General features: G+C 34.7%; 1 protein-coding gene across 1 annotated transcript in view; it reads right to left on the reverse strand.

Annotated features, from left to right (window-relative positions):
* Positions 1-3,960: 3,960 nt before the first annotated feature.
* The window catches only part of Si (sucrase-isomaltase (alpha-glucosidase)), a 90,984-nt gene continuing 75,934 nt past the window's right edge, over positions 3,961-19,010 (reverse strand). Inside the window, exons 41-48 of the mRNA XM_005393136.2 lie at positions 17,111-17,259; positions 15,195-15,279; positions 15,059-15,115; positions 14,350-14,474; positions 11,652-11,740; positions 8,254-8,303; positions 7,864-8,031; positions 3,961-4,328 (exon numbers count right to left, since the gene is read on the reverse strand). Of these exons, the coding sequence (XP_005393193.1) occupies positions 4,260-4,328; positions 7,864-8,031; positions 8,254-8,303; positions 11,652-11,740; positions 14,350-14,474; positions 15,059-15,115; positions 15,195-15,279; positions 17,111-17,259 (792 nt within the window). The 3' untranslated portion in view covers positions 3,961-4,259. The remainder of the gene's footprint in view (positions 4,329-7,863; positions 8,032-8,253; positions 8,304-11,651; positions 11,741-14,349; positions 14,475-15,058; positions 15,116-15,194; positions 15,280-17,110; positions 17,260-19,010) is intronic.

Below are 19,010 nucleotides of genomic sequence, written 5' to 3' on the forward strand. Positions count from 1 at the left end.
AATGGCTGCCATGTCTGGGAGCCCAGGCCCATCAAATTCTCAGTCTGGAAAAAGAAACCAAAGGCAAACAACAGAATCCAATCTTAAACCTTACCGAGGTCAGAGAGGGGAGGTTTAGTCATTCCCTTTTGCAACCTTAGCATCCTGCTATGCGGCCATGCCCAGGTGGCAAGATGAAGTCAGCCAGGGCACCCTGCCACCCAAGGAGTGGTAGCAAAGCTGGGAGGCTCAGGGCCTCCTCAAGCAAGGGTTCTCTCTAGTGAAGCCAATCTTTTGCTCAAAGCCTCCAGATGATATGGCAAGTGAGTTCATCCAGAACAGCATTCACAAGAAACCGAAAGAGCAGGAACAAACAAAGCTTATTTGAGCCGGCTGACAGACTGTCTCTAAACAGGAGCCAGAGAAGATGTCCACACCAATCTGAGTCTCACCTTCAGTTTAAGTACATTTTGGGTTTCCACACATACCACTACCTCATTTTTTGGTAAACTCACAAGAATGTCACACAATTATCACAAAGTTTGTTTCTCCCAGAAGCTGTCAGACAGCCAGATTCCAGATGACCACTGCAGTTTAACTGTTACCCTACTTTCCAATTTGTTCTGTTTGTTCTGTTCCATTTTATGACTCTGTTCTCCTTTAAATGGATTGATAACTAACCAACGAAACTGGGGTGAAGAGTCGGGTTAACTACAAGGGAAAGTGAAGTTTAAGTGACTTTCCTTAATATGGAGTTAAAAACAGAAAAACAGAGTCTCTCTTGACCTATCATTACAGCTGCAAGAAAATGAATGACAACATAGCCTGACTGAATGCTTCATTGCAGCTCATGACAGCCTTGGTGAAATATTCAGCTACACCATGGTCAGTCTCCTGACCATAGGAATCTACAAAATAATATTAAAGTGCTAAATTTAAGATAATGTGTTATACGGCAATAGAGAAATTAATACAGAAGGAAGTTTCATGGTGTGTCCTCAAGTGTATGTCCATCCTGCCTTTCCTAGACAAATAAAAGCTGGAATGTCTACTGGACATGTTGTAAAGTAAAATGGTAGTGGCCTGGAAAGGAAAAATAGATCTCTCCATGTTGTAAAGGAGATATAAATGTAGGAATATATAGATAACTATTCAAGTGTAAGTAATTTACCCTTAGCTCTTAAAGTGAATAACTGAAATGCTTTTGCTCTCATGTATGAAATATGAAATGCAAAACTAAATAAAATTGATATATCTATGCTGGACCATTGGGCAGCTATCCGGGAATGAGGAGTAATTATCTCCATTTTGACTGAGCCTGACCCTACTTCCAGGTATTGATATGTACCTTGCTGGCTAGGACTTTTTCTTATCCCTTCAACTGGCATTAAGCAATGCATATCAATCCAACCAAGGTGCTGATGATAGTCTTTGAAGATGGCAGGCAAATGTCCCCAGACTGCCCATTGCTCCCACGCGTGAGCCAGGCTGAGGAGGAATGGGTAAGCCACCGCTCCATGCTTTTAGGGGGGACTGAGCCTCAAAATAGAGGCTATGACTTCCTGGGGCTTGAAAGATTACACATCTGAGCTGAAACACAAGCTGAAACGCTGACCCCAGAACATTAGACACTATCTCAATTGTATTGTGCAGATTACTCTTCCTGCATATCCTTCTCTCTGCATTTGCAGAGGTGACTTCAGGCCTCCTGCCTAGCCCAGCTCAGGGCACTCATGTACTTCCCACCACTCTCACAGTCACTCATCCTCAAGCCGCTCCCTTCGTCACAAATGAATAAAATCCAGATTTGGTCCCGGGTAAAGGCCTTGGTTCCAGATGGCCAGTATTGTGGCTGGACTTAGGACTCCCTGACTTCCCATAATTACAAATATGCCTTAATGTCTTTAATCTCACCATGGGTTGCCCTGGAATTAAATCACTAGAATTCCAATAACTTTTCATGAGATTATATACGTAAACTTCCTGGGCCATGAGGAGAACCAGGAAGGGCTCTCTGTAATATCAGTGCTCACATTTTACTAGTCCTGTATTTGAAACTGACATGTTTTAACTAATTTAATTATGAGAAGCAAAATTTCTTATTACTAAGTACCTTAGGCCACATAAAGAGTATTAACTTTAAAACACACATTTTGGTTATCTCTATTTCTCTGTTACCATAGTGTTTATTCCTTTAGCATAAACACACAAATGAAATAAATGAGTTTAGCTACTATCAAGAAAAATAAATCCATACAGACCATGGAAAGCCTAAGTGATAGTTCTCAGGAATTCTAGAAACTGAGGCTGTGGCATGTGAATTAAGGGATGGTCTAAGGAAGCATTGTTTGCTGTAGATTGCATGTTTTCAGCATTCATGGCAATTTATGAGTCATTATAAAATTTTTTTCAAGAACATGAAAGGAATAAATTAAGCTAAAGCTGAAATGTGTTGCTCCCAAAATGTCAGAAAATTCTATCAGTAAAGAGAGCATGTGTTTGGTATCAGTTCAGTTTGTTCATGGAGTGACCCTGTTTCTGCAGTTCCCTTGTGGTTATAAGGTGACCGTGTCTGACACTGGTAACCTGTGACAGCTGTTATGTTAAACTGAAAGTATTATAGCTTAACTGGTAGAGCCACACCAACTGCAAGCTGACAGCGGTCAAGGATGCATCATTTTCTTTCTTGATAACAAGTGAATATGCGTAGTGCTTTTACTAGCCTTTTGTGGAAGCATCTGCAATGGAGGTTAAAAAAGAGAACAGAAACCTAATTTCACTAAATGCTAAATGGCTGCCTTCTAAAACTGGCTCAGCTCCTTTAGAATCCCCGCATGCAGTGACTCTGGCTGTTTTGCTAACACAGGTTTTATCATTTATAGATTGACAGTTCCCTAAGTACCTGCAGAATTTCATGGAATCAAGTGAATTTGCTATTATTGCTTTTATTGTCATTTATATCCTTGTGTTCTGAATTCTGAATGCCTTAAATAGTCTATTATAACAATAATCCAAGTTTCTAATAAAAAAAAAATGACATCAAGCCCTAACTAGCTGATCAGAGAATTTTTTTTTTTTTCACCAGCAGGCTTTATTGGTTGCAGTTACAAGAGGAAGGAATTTACCAGATTCAGCTCTGAAACCAGCATCAGTGGACCTACTGTGGCATGGCACTCTGAAAAAGCAGACTAAAGAGATTTGAAGTAACCTGAACGTGAGAAAATACCAATGAAATGTATTTGAAGCTGTGATTTGGTGTCAAAACCTGAGTAAGTGAACTAAAATTGTTTATTCAACTAATAGTCAATACTAGTTTTTTTTCTACTATATATGAAGTAAAACTAGAAAAATTATGTCTCTACCATTGACTAGTGTTTGTTTCCTCTGAAAATGCATCTATTGAAACCTCAATAGTAAATGTGATGGTGTTGGGAGACAGAGCCTTTGTGAGGTAATTATATCATGAGGTAGAGCTTTTTTGTAAAACTAATGACCATGAAGGACCGGGAGATAATGTACCCCTCTTGTGGTCTCTCTTTCTGTCTCTCTCTCTCTCTCTGTCTCTGTCTCTCTTTCTCTCTCTCTGTCTGTCTCTGTCTCTCTCTCTCCCTCCCTCCACCCTCCCTCTCTTTCTCTGCCATATGAGGACAAAGAAGACACAATCTGAATACCAGCGTGATTTTGTACTTCTTAGCTTTAAGAATTGTGAAAAATAAATATAAGCCATCAGATTACAGTGATTTGTTATAGAAACTCAAAGTAAGAAAGGTTTATTTTAGAAAAACAAAGACAAAATGAACATTTAAATATGTACCCTTTCACATTTTATTTTGCATTTTCTAATTTAAAAACATAATACAAAATGATTAAACCTACTGAGATTTTGCATAAATTAAATCTCAAAAATATTAAAGAGAATATTGCACATAATTTATAATTGCAAATTTCACTTACTTTAAAAATCACCTATTTTATTTATATCATAGTGACACACATAAATATTTAATACTAAATTTGCAGATTTAGCTGCTTTTTAAAGCAAAAGGAAAAAAACTATTCAAATGCCATTGCATATGTTTAGAAAACTTGAGTCTAACTTATATTGACACAATACAATTAGCATAATTGCTGATGTACATTGTGTTACAACCATTAGACAAATGCTGCAAAAATTATATTTTATAGAATAGAGGATGTCTGTGAAGAGGGAGACCAACAAGTGCTGAGAAACTTAAACCCAGTAGTAATTTCCCCTCGAGAATTCAAACTGGGTGTTATCTTCAGGACCAGCTGATTACTATGGGTTCATCTAGAGTCACACCATTGTCTCTCAGATCAACTTGTAACACCTAAAAAAAAGTGAAATTATAATTAATTGGTCAATCACAACCACTTTTTGTTGTTTTAATAACAGTGACTTCTATTTAACTTTTCTGTAAGTAAACAGGTATATCTCATTTCTCTTTTTTATTTTGATGAATTTTTCTTATTTATTATTGAAGTATAGAGCAAATTACAATTGTAGCAATAATTCTACCCAACCTATCTATTTTACTGGTGTGGAAAATGAATTGTAGAAAGAAAATGTGATTGTCAAACACACAAAAATCCAAGACTCTAAGCCATTTATGTATCTTGATATATATTACGTTAGAGTTTCTAGTATGTCTAAACATGGAACTATTTATAACTTCACTACCAGAATCTCTACATTTCCTTCCCTTAAATGATATGCAGTCATTTACACCTAAGGCTTTGATTTACAGGTATGTTTTTCTTTATCTCAAGAAGAAAGGGTGTAGTAGGTTTACTGTACTGACAATGATTTAATTTTCTATGTGTTGCTTTCTTTTACTGAAGATAATCTCAGTGGGACCCCATGTGAAATAATAACAAATTTAGTCAAATAAGCAGCCATAATCTAACAGTGATCTATTTATATAATATAGTGATTTAATGAGATCTCACTATTAATGGTTTTTTTCTCCATTACACTTAGATGATTATCTATGCCTCAGCTCGCAAAGTTTGGATTTAACCACCAAACATACAAAACAAAACAAAAGAAAGAATATCAACATTGTCCACAGCTTCTCATACATAGAACACTCTCTTAAGGATTTTTTTTAAGATTACTCTTCACAAGGCACAGCAAATTTGGATCAAATTCACATACTTTATGATAAAATTTAAAAGATAAGTTAATTGTCTTAATAGCCATTAGCCAAGTTTAAAATCGATCCATTGAACACTAAAACCTAAGCTAGTTCTTCTTTTTTTTATTTTAAAAATAAAAGGAGGAAAACATTAACAGACAGACAACATTTTACAATATATCAAAAGAACAGTACAGACTATACAGAGTTACAAACAAAGTGGTAGGGAATTAACAATGGTTGTTGTATTACATATTGATATCTTCAAAGTGGTTTCTCATGAAAACAGATATAGAAATGCAATACTGATCAACCAAAGACTCATTGATAGTTTCTTTCAGCATAGAAATAGAAGACAAAAGAACAACCATGTTAACTGTTCTGTATATACCTACATACAGGATTTCTCCTTCTTTCCCTTCTCTTTTCCCACATCCCAGTTGCCCTTTACTCTTGAGCGGTTTCCTATCATTTCACAGTGTCCATCATACCTCCGAGATTAAATTAACTGTTTCAAGATTTACACTAGTGAAACAATGCGGTGCTTGCACATGTATGTTTGATTAATTTCACAGAGATATACCACATCGCTTTAAGTAGAGTTTTGTTTTTGTTTTTTTTAACTAGGTAGAGTTTTTCCTGGGAAGATTTTTTTATGAGCATTATGGATATTTTAATCTCTGAAAAAGGATCTCACTAAGTGACACATCCTGGCCATCCACATTTTTAGTGGTGCGTGTTTGAACAAGTACGTAATGATTACATTCTTAAGGGGAGCTGGCACATGTACCTAACACATCTCAATTCATTTCTATTCCTTCCCTTTCCTGCCCTGCCCTTCTCTCCTTTCGCTTGATCTTTTTTTATTTTAAAAATCATCATGAAATAGCAGTTCAACCATCGTTTGCTTAAAGTTCCCACACCTGTGAAAAAGGTTAACCCAGAAAGAGAAACAAATTAACCATCTTTTCCTTTTCTGATACAGTAGACCTACAAAGGCTTAGAAAAGTCTAGGTGTTTACAAATATCTATTTTATTCAAATGTACTTATAAGAAACTACTTATACTTTTTGGTTAAAAGAAACACTTTTCTAAATCATTAGGGTAACAATACAGTTTCAAAAATTCTTCTCTTTAGTATTTAAAATTTTGTGTGGATATGTTTACAAGCAGTGGGATAAATTTTTCCATGGTCTGCTTTTTGCCACTTAGAATGAGCCTAAAGTAACACTTACATATGAAAATACTTTATGTGATATTATTCAGTTTATATTAATCACTTAATTTTATGGTAAAAGTAATGAGCTTTACTATTATAACAATAAAAATCAAGAAAATATGAAAAGCAAGCCAATCTTTTCATCTGATTGGATAATGAATAGCACAGAAAAATTCTCTTTGAAAGTGACTAACAACCATGGACTCTTTAATCTTGGAGAACTAATTTTCCTTTTCAAGATCTCAGTTTCTTGATCAGTCATGGGCGATGGTGCGGATAAATAGTCATTCTCTTACTTTGGAGTTTTATAAACCACAGGCATATTTAAAAGAAGAAAAATGGATGTAAGATCCCAAGTTCTCAACTTTCACTTTACCAAGAAAGGACCCTAAGTACATTAAACTACCTTTTCCCAACTGTGACATAAATTTAAAGAAAGAAAGTTTATCCTCATGTCAGAGTAGTAAGAGAGTCTTCATTCCAAATTAAAGGGAAATTCAACTGCTCTACTAAGCAACCATAAGGCAGGACAAGACTTAAAGTCTGAGGAGCAGAAACCACGTCTCAGGTGTGCTCTGTAACATGCTCTGAAATCCGAAAGGACTAAAGACCCAGTCAGAAAACTTGCTATGCTGTAAATTAAGTTCCTCCATAAACAGCTAGTTTGTTTCATTCAAGTTTAAATACAAAGGAGTGTGTCCTCACACACTCACTCAGTTCAGAAGTGCAAAAGCAGCCTCAAACTTGGCAAAAACACTTGTAGAAGCGGTTTTCTAAAATGTATGCTTCAATTTTTTTTTTTTTTTTTTTGTTCTAACCAGGAATTGCACTCATGGACCTCACCTTGCCAGGCAAGCCCTGTGCCACCGAGCTCAGCACCTGGCCCCAAAACCCTTCTTGACAAGACTGTAATACGGCACAGCATTAGGACATTGTCTATTTGCATCGTTTTATTCAATTGGAAAGAAAAAGCAGGCTTAAAATTACTTGTTCAAATAAAAAACTGATTACTGGCAACTAATTAAAAATAAATATCATTATTTACATCAAATAAAAAGCATTACTCTAACACAAGAACTCTAACCCTTTAGTGTGTGTATCATTTCTTAAAGCATTTGCATTCATTGGTGCTCATAGATAGTTGTATTTATTTTGAAGAGAATGCTCAAATATATTTTACCTAAGACATATGCAGTGTTCGAATATGCAATTTTTTGAAAAGAGAGTTTGAGGCACTTTATCATATATGAATAATAGCACTTCAAAAGTTTAGTGTAATTAAATATTGCTTTTCTTATGTCAACACAAATATGAAAAGATTGATTTACAAATTATTAAGAAAAATAAAATAGAAATAACCATAGATATTTAGTGACAACGTATATATGATATGAAAAAAAATTATAGTTAACACAAAATTAGGCTTATTTAGGCCAGAAAAGTATAAAAAGTCCACACAGATATTTTGAATAGCTACATTTTTAAAAAGGATTTCCTTATTTCACTCACATTTTTGGCTGAAGTATGGTTGAACTTAAGTGACACTGTATTTTCATTATATATCAAATTAACTAGGGTGACAGTAGTTGCTTCTATTCCCCATACATCGACATAGCCAAGCCGTGTCTCTGTTCTATTTATGTAGCCATTTTTCAACACAGTGCTTGTCAGAGTCGTCTACAAAGGAAAATGAAAATAAAGTAAATTCTTCATTAACAAAAACTACTAATTGTTTAATATATATATGTACATATATGTATCCATCAATCAAAATGTATTTCATAGTGTAGTAAATAATGTAAAATAGTGTATTTGTATATTTTAGTGGAGTATTGCATATAATAAATGTTTAATAAAGTTACGGATTTTACACAATGGCATATAAGTGATCTTAAATACCTTGTTGAAATTAAACTGTACCAACAAATACAGGTCTCTTTCATAGGTGTCTGTAGAGAAAAAAAAGATATAATTTTATTTTTTGAAGAACAGTAAAGAGTAGTATATTTAATTTTCTTTCTAGGTAAAATGGCACCAAATTTTCTTCATGAATTTCTAATTAATATCAAATTGATAAAATATGGTTTATGTAGTTAAAATATAGTTTATATAGTTCTATGTCTTTCTTTAAAGGCTATTATTGCCATAAGAATCTTTCTAATTTTAAATAATTATTTACTAGTCATTAATACTTATTTAATAAATACAGAACACTTATTTGTCAAATTTTAAACACTCTGCAACAATTATTATAGAATATGTTACTATTAATCCTTCTGTCCAGAAGAAGAAAGTCAGTCCCAAGGTAATTAAAGAAATTTTCATAAGTAGGCAACTGATTATTCTGAACGTCTATAATCAAGCCCAATTTTTCTTGAGTTTTAAGACTGTGTTTATGTAAAAAAAAAAAAAGCATTGAAAATATGGAAAAATGAAAGTCAAATGCATGATTGAAATGAATATTGAAACAACATGAAAAAGCAATATATTTTAATGCCCACTTCACGTACATATGTTAATATTGTATTCTTTAATTCACGAATAATAATTTTCATCTTATGTCTTCCTATACTAATATTTATATTCTACCATACGCCTCTCTATATATACTAATGTATGAATAGTTAATTTAATTTAATATGTACTATGAGGTACATTATTGTTAATATGTCTTAAATATTTTAATTTCAACATTTAAATAAACAACCTTAGCTTAAATTTTTAGGGACACCTTTTAGGTGTAGAATTAGGTGTAGAAGGTAATGACGGGTGCGAGGAGGACGTCGTCAGTCTTGTTAACAAGAGGCAGACAGACATCTCGTGTAAGTCAAGGGCACATATGTTTCTGGTTCATTAGGATAAGTTGGAGAATTAGTATTTACTAAACTGTAACTTTATGGAGCTAGAAAGGCCAAATTTGCTTAGTGTATGCACATCTATGACAAGTTTATTTTTTAAACCGTCTACCGCTGATTTGCTTTGTGAGAAAGAACTTGTCTGCAACATGACGAGGTACCATGAAATTTGAATATCCGTGTTTAAAAGACAGAATACTCGTCAGGTGTAGTGAGGCGCAGTGCATCTCTAATCCCAAAACTTTGAGAGGTTGAATCCAAAGCAAGACAAGTCCTGAGCCCAAACTAGACAAGTCAGTGACTTAGCAATGCCCTGATTCAAATGACAAACACATGAAAAAAATAAAAGGGCTGGAGATGTAGCTCAGAACAAAACCCCTGTGTGCAATTCTCAGTAGCAAGAAAGAAGGAAGGAAGGGTGGGAGAGAGGGAGGAAGGCAGGGAGGGAGGCAGACAAAGATGAAAAGATAGCAAAGAATGGTAGACTGGAAGGAAGGAAAAGAAGGAAGAAAGGAAGGGAGGGAGGGAAGAAGGATGGAAGGAAGGAAGGAAGGAAGGAAGGAAGGAAGGAGGGAGGGAGGGAGGGAGGAGGGAGGAAAGGAAGGAGGAAGGAATCAGATGGACATCTATCATCTAGATTTGTGTGTTTTCTGTGAAAGAAAAGTTTGGAAATTCTGATCTACTAAATTGAGAGCCTAAGTATTTGTTCTTTATTACTGATGGTATTTAATTAAGAAATTTTAGGGATTTATTTGAAACCTTTATATCCAACTATATTAAACCTACTGAGATGGTGAATATGACAAAATAAGAGTTGTCAGATAATACCTGTTCAGAACAAGTTTGATGCTGGTATTGAAGGGATTGACTGATCTGAACTACGCTTTAAGCACCAGTGAGGAAAGAAAAGTCATCCATGAAACAGTGTGAAAACCACACCAAGTTATTTCATCTGCATATTTTTATCAGAAACACTGAGAAATAATTCAAGGAAGCTTCATCTCTCTATCTGTTAGAGTGCATTAATTCAATTTCTTAAATTGGGAGATTCAAAAAATCCAAACAAGGATGTAAAATATGCATAACACAGCTTTATGGGGAAATTGTGCCCAAATTAAAAGTTTGTACAGTAACTCAGGATATGATGAAGAAAGGCCTCAACTTTGTAGAACTTCATTTAATGTTAGTAAAGATTACATTTCTAAAGACTGATGATTTTTAACTAACAGCGGTGAGCTCTTCACCCTTGAAACCGCAAGACGTTAGGAAGAGAGTTTTCCCCACAATCTTATGTTTGCTCACTAGCATATGACTCTAACTTACATCAACTTTCTAATACGTTTATTAATTTGTCTTATTTCTTACAGTTGCAAATTATTAACTTGAATGAATATACATGCTTTTGTTATTAGTGAAAAGGCATCATCTGTGAATACTTTATTTACACTGCAGAAAACTACCACCTAAGAAGTCCAATTAATTCTTGTTATGGAGGTTTGTCTCACGGCAATGTTTAGATTTCCCCTTGGGGTAGTCTGTATTCAGGGTAGTCTTTGCTTTTTCCTCTTGTTACACTCCTAATGACACTGCTCAAAGGCAGAATTCCGGTTTTCTTGTGAAGCCGGTGGAATCCGCACGGGCCCCGAATGAACATCTAAACAACTGCCCATGGCGTTTCTGGTGCCAGCAGAGAGGAGAACACTGGCAGCTGGAGGGTGAGCGCCCTGTGCAGTATTATGAAACAGTCTGGATGGCATAGAGGTAGATCTAATTTAAAGACGCCTTTTTGTAAAATGCTGACTATGTAAACCATGAGCAAACATGCAAGCACCACGAAGTGCAGAGCCCAGACACACTTCAGCTTGTGCTCTGGCCTCCCTCCTCTGGAGGCGTGCTCGGCGTCAGCGAGGCACAGAGTGCGGGGCCTGCCTAGTTGATCTCGTAGGAACCAAGAGTGTTTATGTCGATAGCACTGTGTGAGCTTCTACTTCAGGTACTGCATGCTCATGCAAATCTCTTAGTATTTGTATTTAATATAAATTTAATATAGATTTAATATAAATCTCGGGCATTTATATCAGGGATTAAGCATAAGTAAGATATGAGGGTAATCTTTAAATATTTGGGACAATGCTTATGTAAGTTGGTTCATTTAAATATTAAAGTTTAGGGGCTGGGGATTTAGCTCAGGGGCACAGCGCCTGCCTGGCAAGCGCAAGATTGTGAGTTTGATTCCCGGTACCAGAACAAAACAAAAAAACAACAAAACAAAACAAAAAAACCAACAAAACAAAAAAAATAAATATTAAAGTCTATTAGAAGCTTCAAATATTATCGATAACTTTGTACTGAAGTTCTTAAGTACAATAATATGCAACATAAAAGTAATGCATAAAAATATGCACATCATCAATTATATTTATCCACTAATGGAACACTTACCTATAGTGTCTCCGTCATCCCAAAACAGAGATCCTTTTGCCACCTGGTCATCATCTGCAGCCACAATGAGCTTCATATAATTTGTTCGACTATAAGAAATACATATTTTTATCTGTGCTTGTAGAGTATTACATTTTATGTGACATGACGTTCATATAAGTATCCAAATGAACACAAATAAGAATACCATTTAAATAGAATGTAATTTGATTTAGATGAGGAAAATTAAGGATTCTTTCTTTTGCAAAATAAGGAATGATATAAATTACTAATGATATCATTTATACCACACAATTCATATCATCCATCTTATGTAGTACAAAAATGTCACTCATTTCTTTTGATCTCATGAGTTTACTTACTGTGACTGACAGAAGTGGCCTCAGAGTAATTAAAGCATATTAATTTAATTAATATTCTTCCTGGGGAGCTAGTCTATATCATTAAGCATTGCTCTTTTAAAAACATTTTAATCACTTGTGACTTGTCTTCATCATAATTCTACATACAAATCACGAACGTATCATTGGAAATTACTGAAACACAATGTGCATCTGAATTCTAAGTCTTATTTACGTAATGAGCAGTATCTCCAAGCCGATACCTGTGCAGTCCTTTTCATGAACGAAATACTTGCCCATGCTCGTTCTATAGTGACTTGTAGGAAACAGTTTGGTTTGACAACTTCATTGCTAAGGAAGGGTTTCTCAGTCAGATTATTTTTAGCTCTCTGCCTTTTCCAATTACTGATACTAAAGGGTGTATTACCAAGGAAATCTCTAGATATCCAGAATCTTAAAGTTCTATCTGTTCTGAAATATATATATATATTTATATATCAGTATCATATTTTATATCAGTATATATTATATATCAGTTAATACAAAATATATCAGTTAATAGTCACAGGGGTAAAAAGCCTCATCTTAGATATCAGTATATAAAATATTTGATTTACCTACAATTTCCCAACCAGTACTACATCTTGAGATTAAGAAGACTCTCACCACCCGCACTGCACCTGCATGCGCACCTGTGCTCTACGTCCCCTATGCTGGGCCCCCCCCACGTATATTTCATCAGCTGCATGACACAGAATGTGCCAATAATCCCTGGAAAAATTGGCGTGTTAGTGAGGGAGAGGGAGAGAAAAACAGACGGCACTCAGGAGAAAAAGTCCTGGCTCAGATGATCAGTGATGAACGGAGATAGATTAAAAAATAAATGTGCTAAAGGCAATGAAAAACTGGATCTGTATCTTCTGTGGACAGCAGGAAACTTAGTTTGAAGGAATAGCAGAGTAACTGGCAGTGGATATCTATACTTTCACGCGCTGCAGTGAGCCTGGAAATACACCATGGGGTTGACAGAGAGGCCAAGAGGGGGAAAGGGAAAATCGATGGAAAGAGAAATGCTACAAACGGTGCTGCAAAGAAAACTGACCTAAAGTTTATAAAGAAGCGCATGGAATGGAATACATTTCAAAACTAGAAAGAATTGAGATCCAGAGCTAAGACATGGCAAGGTGGAAACGTCAACATATATTGCTAGGTAAAATAATCCAATCTGAGCAGCCTATACGCTGTGTGCTCCCAACCATAGGAAATTCCGAAAAACTAAAGCTGTGAAGAGAGCTAAAGTATTGGTGTCTGTGTTGGGTGAGAGAGGGACACATAGGTAGAACACAAAGGCTGCTCCGGGGAGTGACAGAAGCAGTGGTGTGCAATACTGTGATGATTCATCCAGGCCATGATCTGTTTTCCTAAACCGGCAGAACGTACAGCACAAAGACTGACCCTTAGCGTAAGGTGTGGACGCGGGGTACCAGAGCTGTTTCTGTGTTAGCTCACCAGTTACTACAGATGCACCACCCCAGCTAAGATGCTCATAATAGAGAAAACTATGAAAATGCAGAGTTCTCACAAAAGCCCAGGCCTTCCTTTCAATTTTGTTGAAACCTAAAACTCTTTAAAAAGTTCTTATTTAAAAAAATCATGGTTCAAGAAGTAGATAATACTTCTTTCCACACGTTAAAGGTGAAGAAAAAGATCTAGGTAAGGCATCCATTCAAAAGAGTTTGTCGGTGCTCTTGCATATTATGTACGAAGAGTGTTCAGTTTTAGCTTTTATTTTGGACTCAGAAGCTTTCTGACATTGAAGGAGGACTTCTCCCTGGGGTAGAATTTTTCATGTGTCTTTTGCACCCACATATTCCACTTAGAGAATCACTGACAACTTTTCTCTGAATTATCTTTTTACAGTTTTTAAAATGTAAACAGCATTAGAAAGGGTAAGATGTTTTCTACTGTATTATTTATCACCTTATAACAAAGACATCATCTCTCTTCCAAGAAAGTGATGAGTACATTTGCTTTCAGTATTATAAAATACCTAATGCCTCTAAACTAAGGGTTGCTTAGCTGAGATATAAACGTGCTACGCGGGTAGCATCGACCCGGGCCACTTCCCATCACCCCATGGGACTTGGGAAACAAAGAAAACTGAAGTTCATGTAAGTTTCCGTCTCTTCTTTTGCTACAAGGATTAGAGATACCGTTCTTTATCTCTGACAGTATATCCAGTGGCAGGCTAGTTTATGAGGTCGCAGATCAGGTATTTCAGGTCCTTTCTAATTACTGACATCTCTAGTAGGATTTATTGCAAAGTTTAATCAGAGTCCTGAAAATAATTAACTTACCTGTAAAATGTGGTGCGATTAGGCTCTTGACATGGCAGGATATAACCCCCACGGATATGCAGGTTTATCGTATCAAACGGAGCTGAAAAGTCATGAAAGGTTCCTCTGACACCGATATCTTCTCCCTAGACGTGACAGGGAGGAGGGAAGGACAGGAGCAAGAGTTGAGACCCACAACAGAACAGTTACCTAAAGGGACATATTTTGAAATCAAATGCTACACTTTGTGAAACACAAACACAAACACAAACACGTATTTAAGAATTCGTGTTGCTCACATCCTAGTGAAGTAAATGTCCTTATACTATCTCTGCATGTAATTTATGGCTGTTTGCTTTTGCAGTGCTCGCCTGCAGAAATGGTGTGAAGTTTGAAAGGTCACAAAAGCAGTTCTTCCACATTATCCTTGGAAGGACTGAATTACTTTTAATGATCATTTTGGTAAACCAATAAAGGGCAATGACCTTTTTAAATATAACGTACACTTTCATGTTTATTTATTAAAAACAAATCAATGATGATATAGTGAACTATAGGAAAATAAATTAACTTTCATTGTGTGTTCATTTGATTTTGCTATAATAAGCAAGAAATATTTTACTCCTTTAAAATAGAAAATAAAAACATGCATCACTGATTACAGCAGTGAGTAATCAAACACATACCTATTTCTTTTTGGTTAATTTCCCAGAATTCTTTAAATACTTACTGTGTGATAGTCAAACCACCGAGCATCAGGGACATAGCCATTTACAGTGTCCACATACTGAAATTTAAAGATATAATCATTAAAAACACATAAATTCAAATGTTATTTTATGAACAAAGTAGGTGGCAAGACTTACGGGTTCTAGCACAGGAGTGACCAGAAAGGCTGGACCCCACAAGAACTGCTTGTATATTTCCCAAGTCTGCTTGTCATTGAAAAACCTTGAATAAATACAAACGATAAATTAGATCAAAGAAAGTTGTCCTCTTGAACACTATGAAATGTTTATCAAATCACATTTTGAGGTATGGATTTTTGTGGATTCAAATAACAACCATATATATATATATATATATATATATATATATATATATATGGAATCAAACTCAGGACCTTGCATTTGCCAGGCAGGCATTTGTGCTGCTGAGCTGCATCCCCAGCCCCAAATATTAAAAATATGAAAAACAATTTTACGACTTAGAGTTAAATGTGGAATAGTACAATACAAATAAATCTAAGCTAAGCCTAAGCACACCAACACCAGCAGGAGACGGTGGTGGGAGGTCAGACCAGTTGAGTCACCTTGCAAATCATTCCTGGAGGTGGGTATGTCCATGAGCTTGGACTAGAACGTGATAAAAAAACTAATAAGTAAAATCTGTAAAACTCCGTGGAAGAGAACTCTAAAACTTGATCTATAAAGATGTTAGTCTGATAACTTTAACAAAGAATTCACTTATCCTACTTACATTAGAGCTCTTTGGTACTGCTTTGTAAGTCTGTAGTGAAATGTTCTGACATATAGTAAGAAATTTCTGAATTTGAGATACAAACAGCCACAAAAAAGCAAAAAATTTATGTAGTTTGAGACTAATGAAGATTCTCGTATTTCTTTTCTTTTAAAATGAGTGACTTTTAAAAAAATTATATACTGTATCATTTGTTTTATGTTTATAGAGATTAATGCTAAAATGGACTGCTAGATTTACTCCTTTAGGAATTTGTCATGAAACCAAAGTCACAGGCATTCTCATAGCGCAGGAATCTGCATCGCTAATAACAATGTTTCTGCTGGGTGACTCAGTCCAGAGTTGACAATGCAACAATTCTGGTACTTTAATAAGGATTTAAAAAAAAGAAGATTAAACTGTACATGAAACAGTAAAGAAATCAGCAAAATACTATCAGGAATACAGGGTGAATTAGGCAACTGGAATACGTTTTCAATCAAAGAAGAGTCATTTAACTAGATATTTTATTACATTATTAAAATAGAAGCCACAATGGTCAGTTCAAAATTTTGTTAAATGCATTTGTATGCTATTGCTTTAGTTTTAGTACATAGTTGCTGATTTTATTGGCTTATAAATAATGAAATTTGAAAAATCACCTCATTTAATTCTGTTCATAATATAGGGTATATAAGAAGCAAAATATTTTTTGATTATCTAGAAAACTTTTTACTGTTGTCATTGTATTTTTTATTGTTAATAAATTTGACTGAGTATTTGCATCAGCCTTAAAAAGAGAAAAAGCAAAAATATTTCCAATGGTGCTCCATGGAATAGAATTTTCAAGAGTTTTTCATATCACTTTGAGATATGAAAGTGGTGTCTTTAGAATAAATTTCTAAAGAGAACGTTTAAAGTGTTTGGAGTGTCCTATTAACATATCTACAGGAAAGGTGAGCTGCTCTCCTGCAGTAAGGCATTTATATTTGGTAGATTTATTTGAAAGTACTAAAATCTCAATGAAATAGAAAAGAGAATATTAATTTTCCACAATAAATTAATTAACCTTCAAAATAACTGTGTATATAAAGTGTTTAGAATAATGCCTGATATATAATAGTTATTACTTTCAAATAACAAAATAAATTGTTTCATTTGCTAATGACTGATATTAGTCTATTTATTAATAGAAACACTTATGTGAGCACTTTTTTCAACCAAAATATATATTAAAATACCAATGAACATATTGCAATATAGGAAATCAATTCTTAAACTAAATTAAAGTTAATTTGTGATAAGAAAAAACATTGCAACTTACTCATGCAAAAGAGGTCGAATAACAGTACCACCATGAGCATGGATTTCATGCATTTGTGTATAGAAGTAAGGTAATAATGTGTATCTAATCTCTAGAATTTTCTTTGCCATTTCAGCAAATGTTTCATTCCAGGAAACAGGATCTTGTCTCTAAACAAAGCAAAATGAAATCAATTGCCTCATTTTAAATCATAATATTAAAATATTTATCCAGAGAATAAAAAACGAATATATTAATCCACTATCTTGTGTTATATATTTCTTCAGAAAAAATCTTATATTTCTATCTTATATGATAATGTGATAAGGCACAATATTGTGTTAATATTTTAATAAGAAAATTACAAATGAAGTGCATGATTTGATTTAGCTCAGGTGAACATACACAAAGAGTAGTTCATGTCTTAATATATAACAAATGCATTGTCAATTAAGGTGATACTCAGTGTTGGGTAAGAGATTGATGTGAGAAATGATATGATTCACTACACAAAGATGGGTTAAAATAATGAGGCACATACAGACCTCATCGTATTCACCCCACACTTTTTTGTCCTCTTGAGCAGTGAAGAGATTACAGTTATAAAGGGTCAACAGTACATAAAGTTTCATGATAGTATACCATGTTAAATGAAAGAAAAGATACATTGTAGTCTACTCTGGAATACACACTCCAGGCCAAAGACTACCATTGATAGTAGAGAATAAAAGCCTATGATAATGACAGTAAACATATTGGTTAATAATAGTAAGGAAAGCGAGAGGTATTTTATATTTTAATTTACACTGTGGACACAAAGCTACCTCATAAATCTAAAAAGAAATACTTTCAGTGTTTTTTATTTATACTAAGAGATCATTTTATAGCTGTGTCTCTTTATGAAGATCACAACTATCCTAGATTTGGGGAATAAGAAAGCTCGAATGATGGCTGAGTGTCACCACTGGTATATGTAGTGTTAGGATACGAAAATTCTTTTTAAAATCTTGTAGAAACAATCCAACTGTCAAGCTATATATAATTTTATTGCTATTATTTTCAAAATCAAGTAAAAAACAGAAGCAAAGATCATATGTGCTATTTATCAACATTATTAAATTTATTGTATGTTTCTGGTATGTTAATATAAAAGTACCTAATTCCTAACAATACATTCCTAAGTTCAGTTATATTAATTATATTCAATTATATTATATATAATTATATTATCTCATTATATTATGGTTCAATTATATTATCTCATATTTAAACAAATTGAGCTCTCTCACTTGTGTGGATTTTTATCTAGAAATACTTTTCAGTGTTTCCATCATCCATTTGGTCTGTTTTCAAAAGCTCTAACCGTATCACCACTCCGGGGAATTTCAAATCTTACTACAGTCTGAAACTGTCCTCCTCCACACATCCGTACTGATGGCTCTGTCCCACGCAAATCTCCCTTTAAAAGTCTCTCATCCAAGGTCTTTTCGAGCACCCTGTGAGAAACCAGCTCTGGACAAGACTCTTTAACTTAGCTACTCCACCATTCTTTTTTCTGGGAAGCATATTTAATATACAGATATCTCTATCTGTGTGCACACATATGTGTGTATACATATAACATGTAATTGTCTTTTAGCTCTAAGTCTCCCTACAATACATGAATCATTATCACAAAGCCTTCCTCAATATTTGCTAATAGACTTTCAAGTACTGTGAATTAACCTGCTTTCAGGCTTGCACTGACTCATTCTTTACCTGTCAATGTTATACTTTTAAAATTGTCCTGCCATCAACTTCCTACTAAAATATTCCTATTTCACCACCTCTCGTCTTGCCTGTTCAGCTTTAAAATTCTTCCTGTGTGTGGTCTCATCCTGCTTTGTGGCCTTGTACTTTGGCACTTTCCAAAATCATTCTT

This window comes from Chinchilla lanigera, unplaced genomic scaffold (genome assembly GCF_000276665.1).
Source record: "Chinchilla lanigera isolate Chin_1 unplaced genomic scaffold, ChiLan1.0 scaffold00047, whole genome shotgun sequence".
Classification (NCBI taxonomy): domain Eukaryota; kingdom Metazoa; phylum Chordata; class Mammalia; order Rodentia; family Chinchillidae; genus Chinchilla; species Chinchilla lanigera.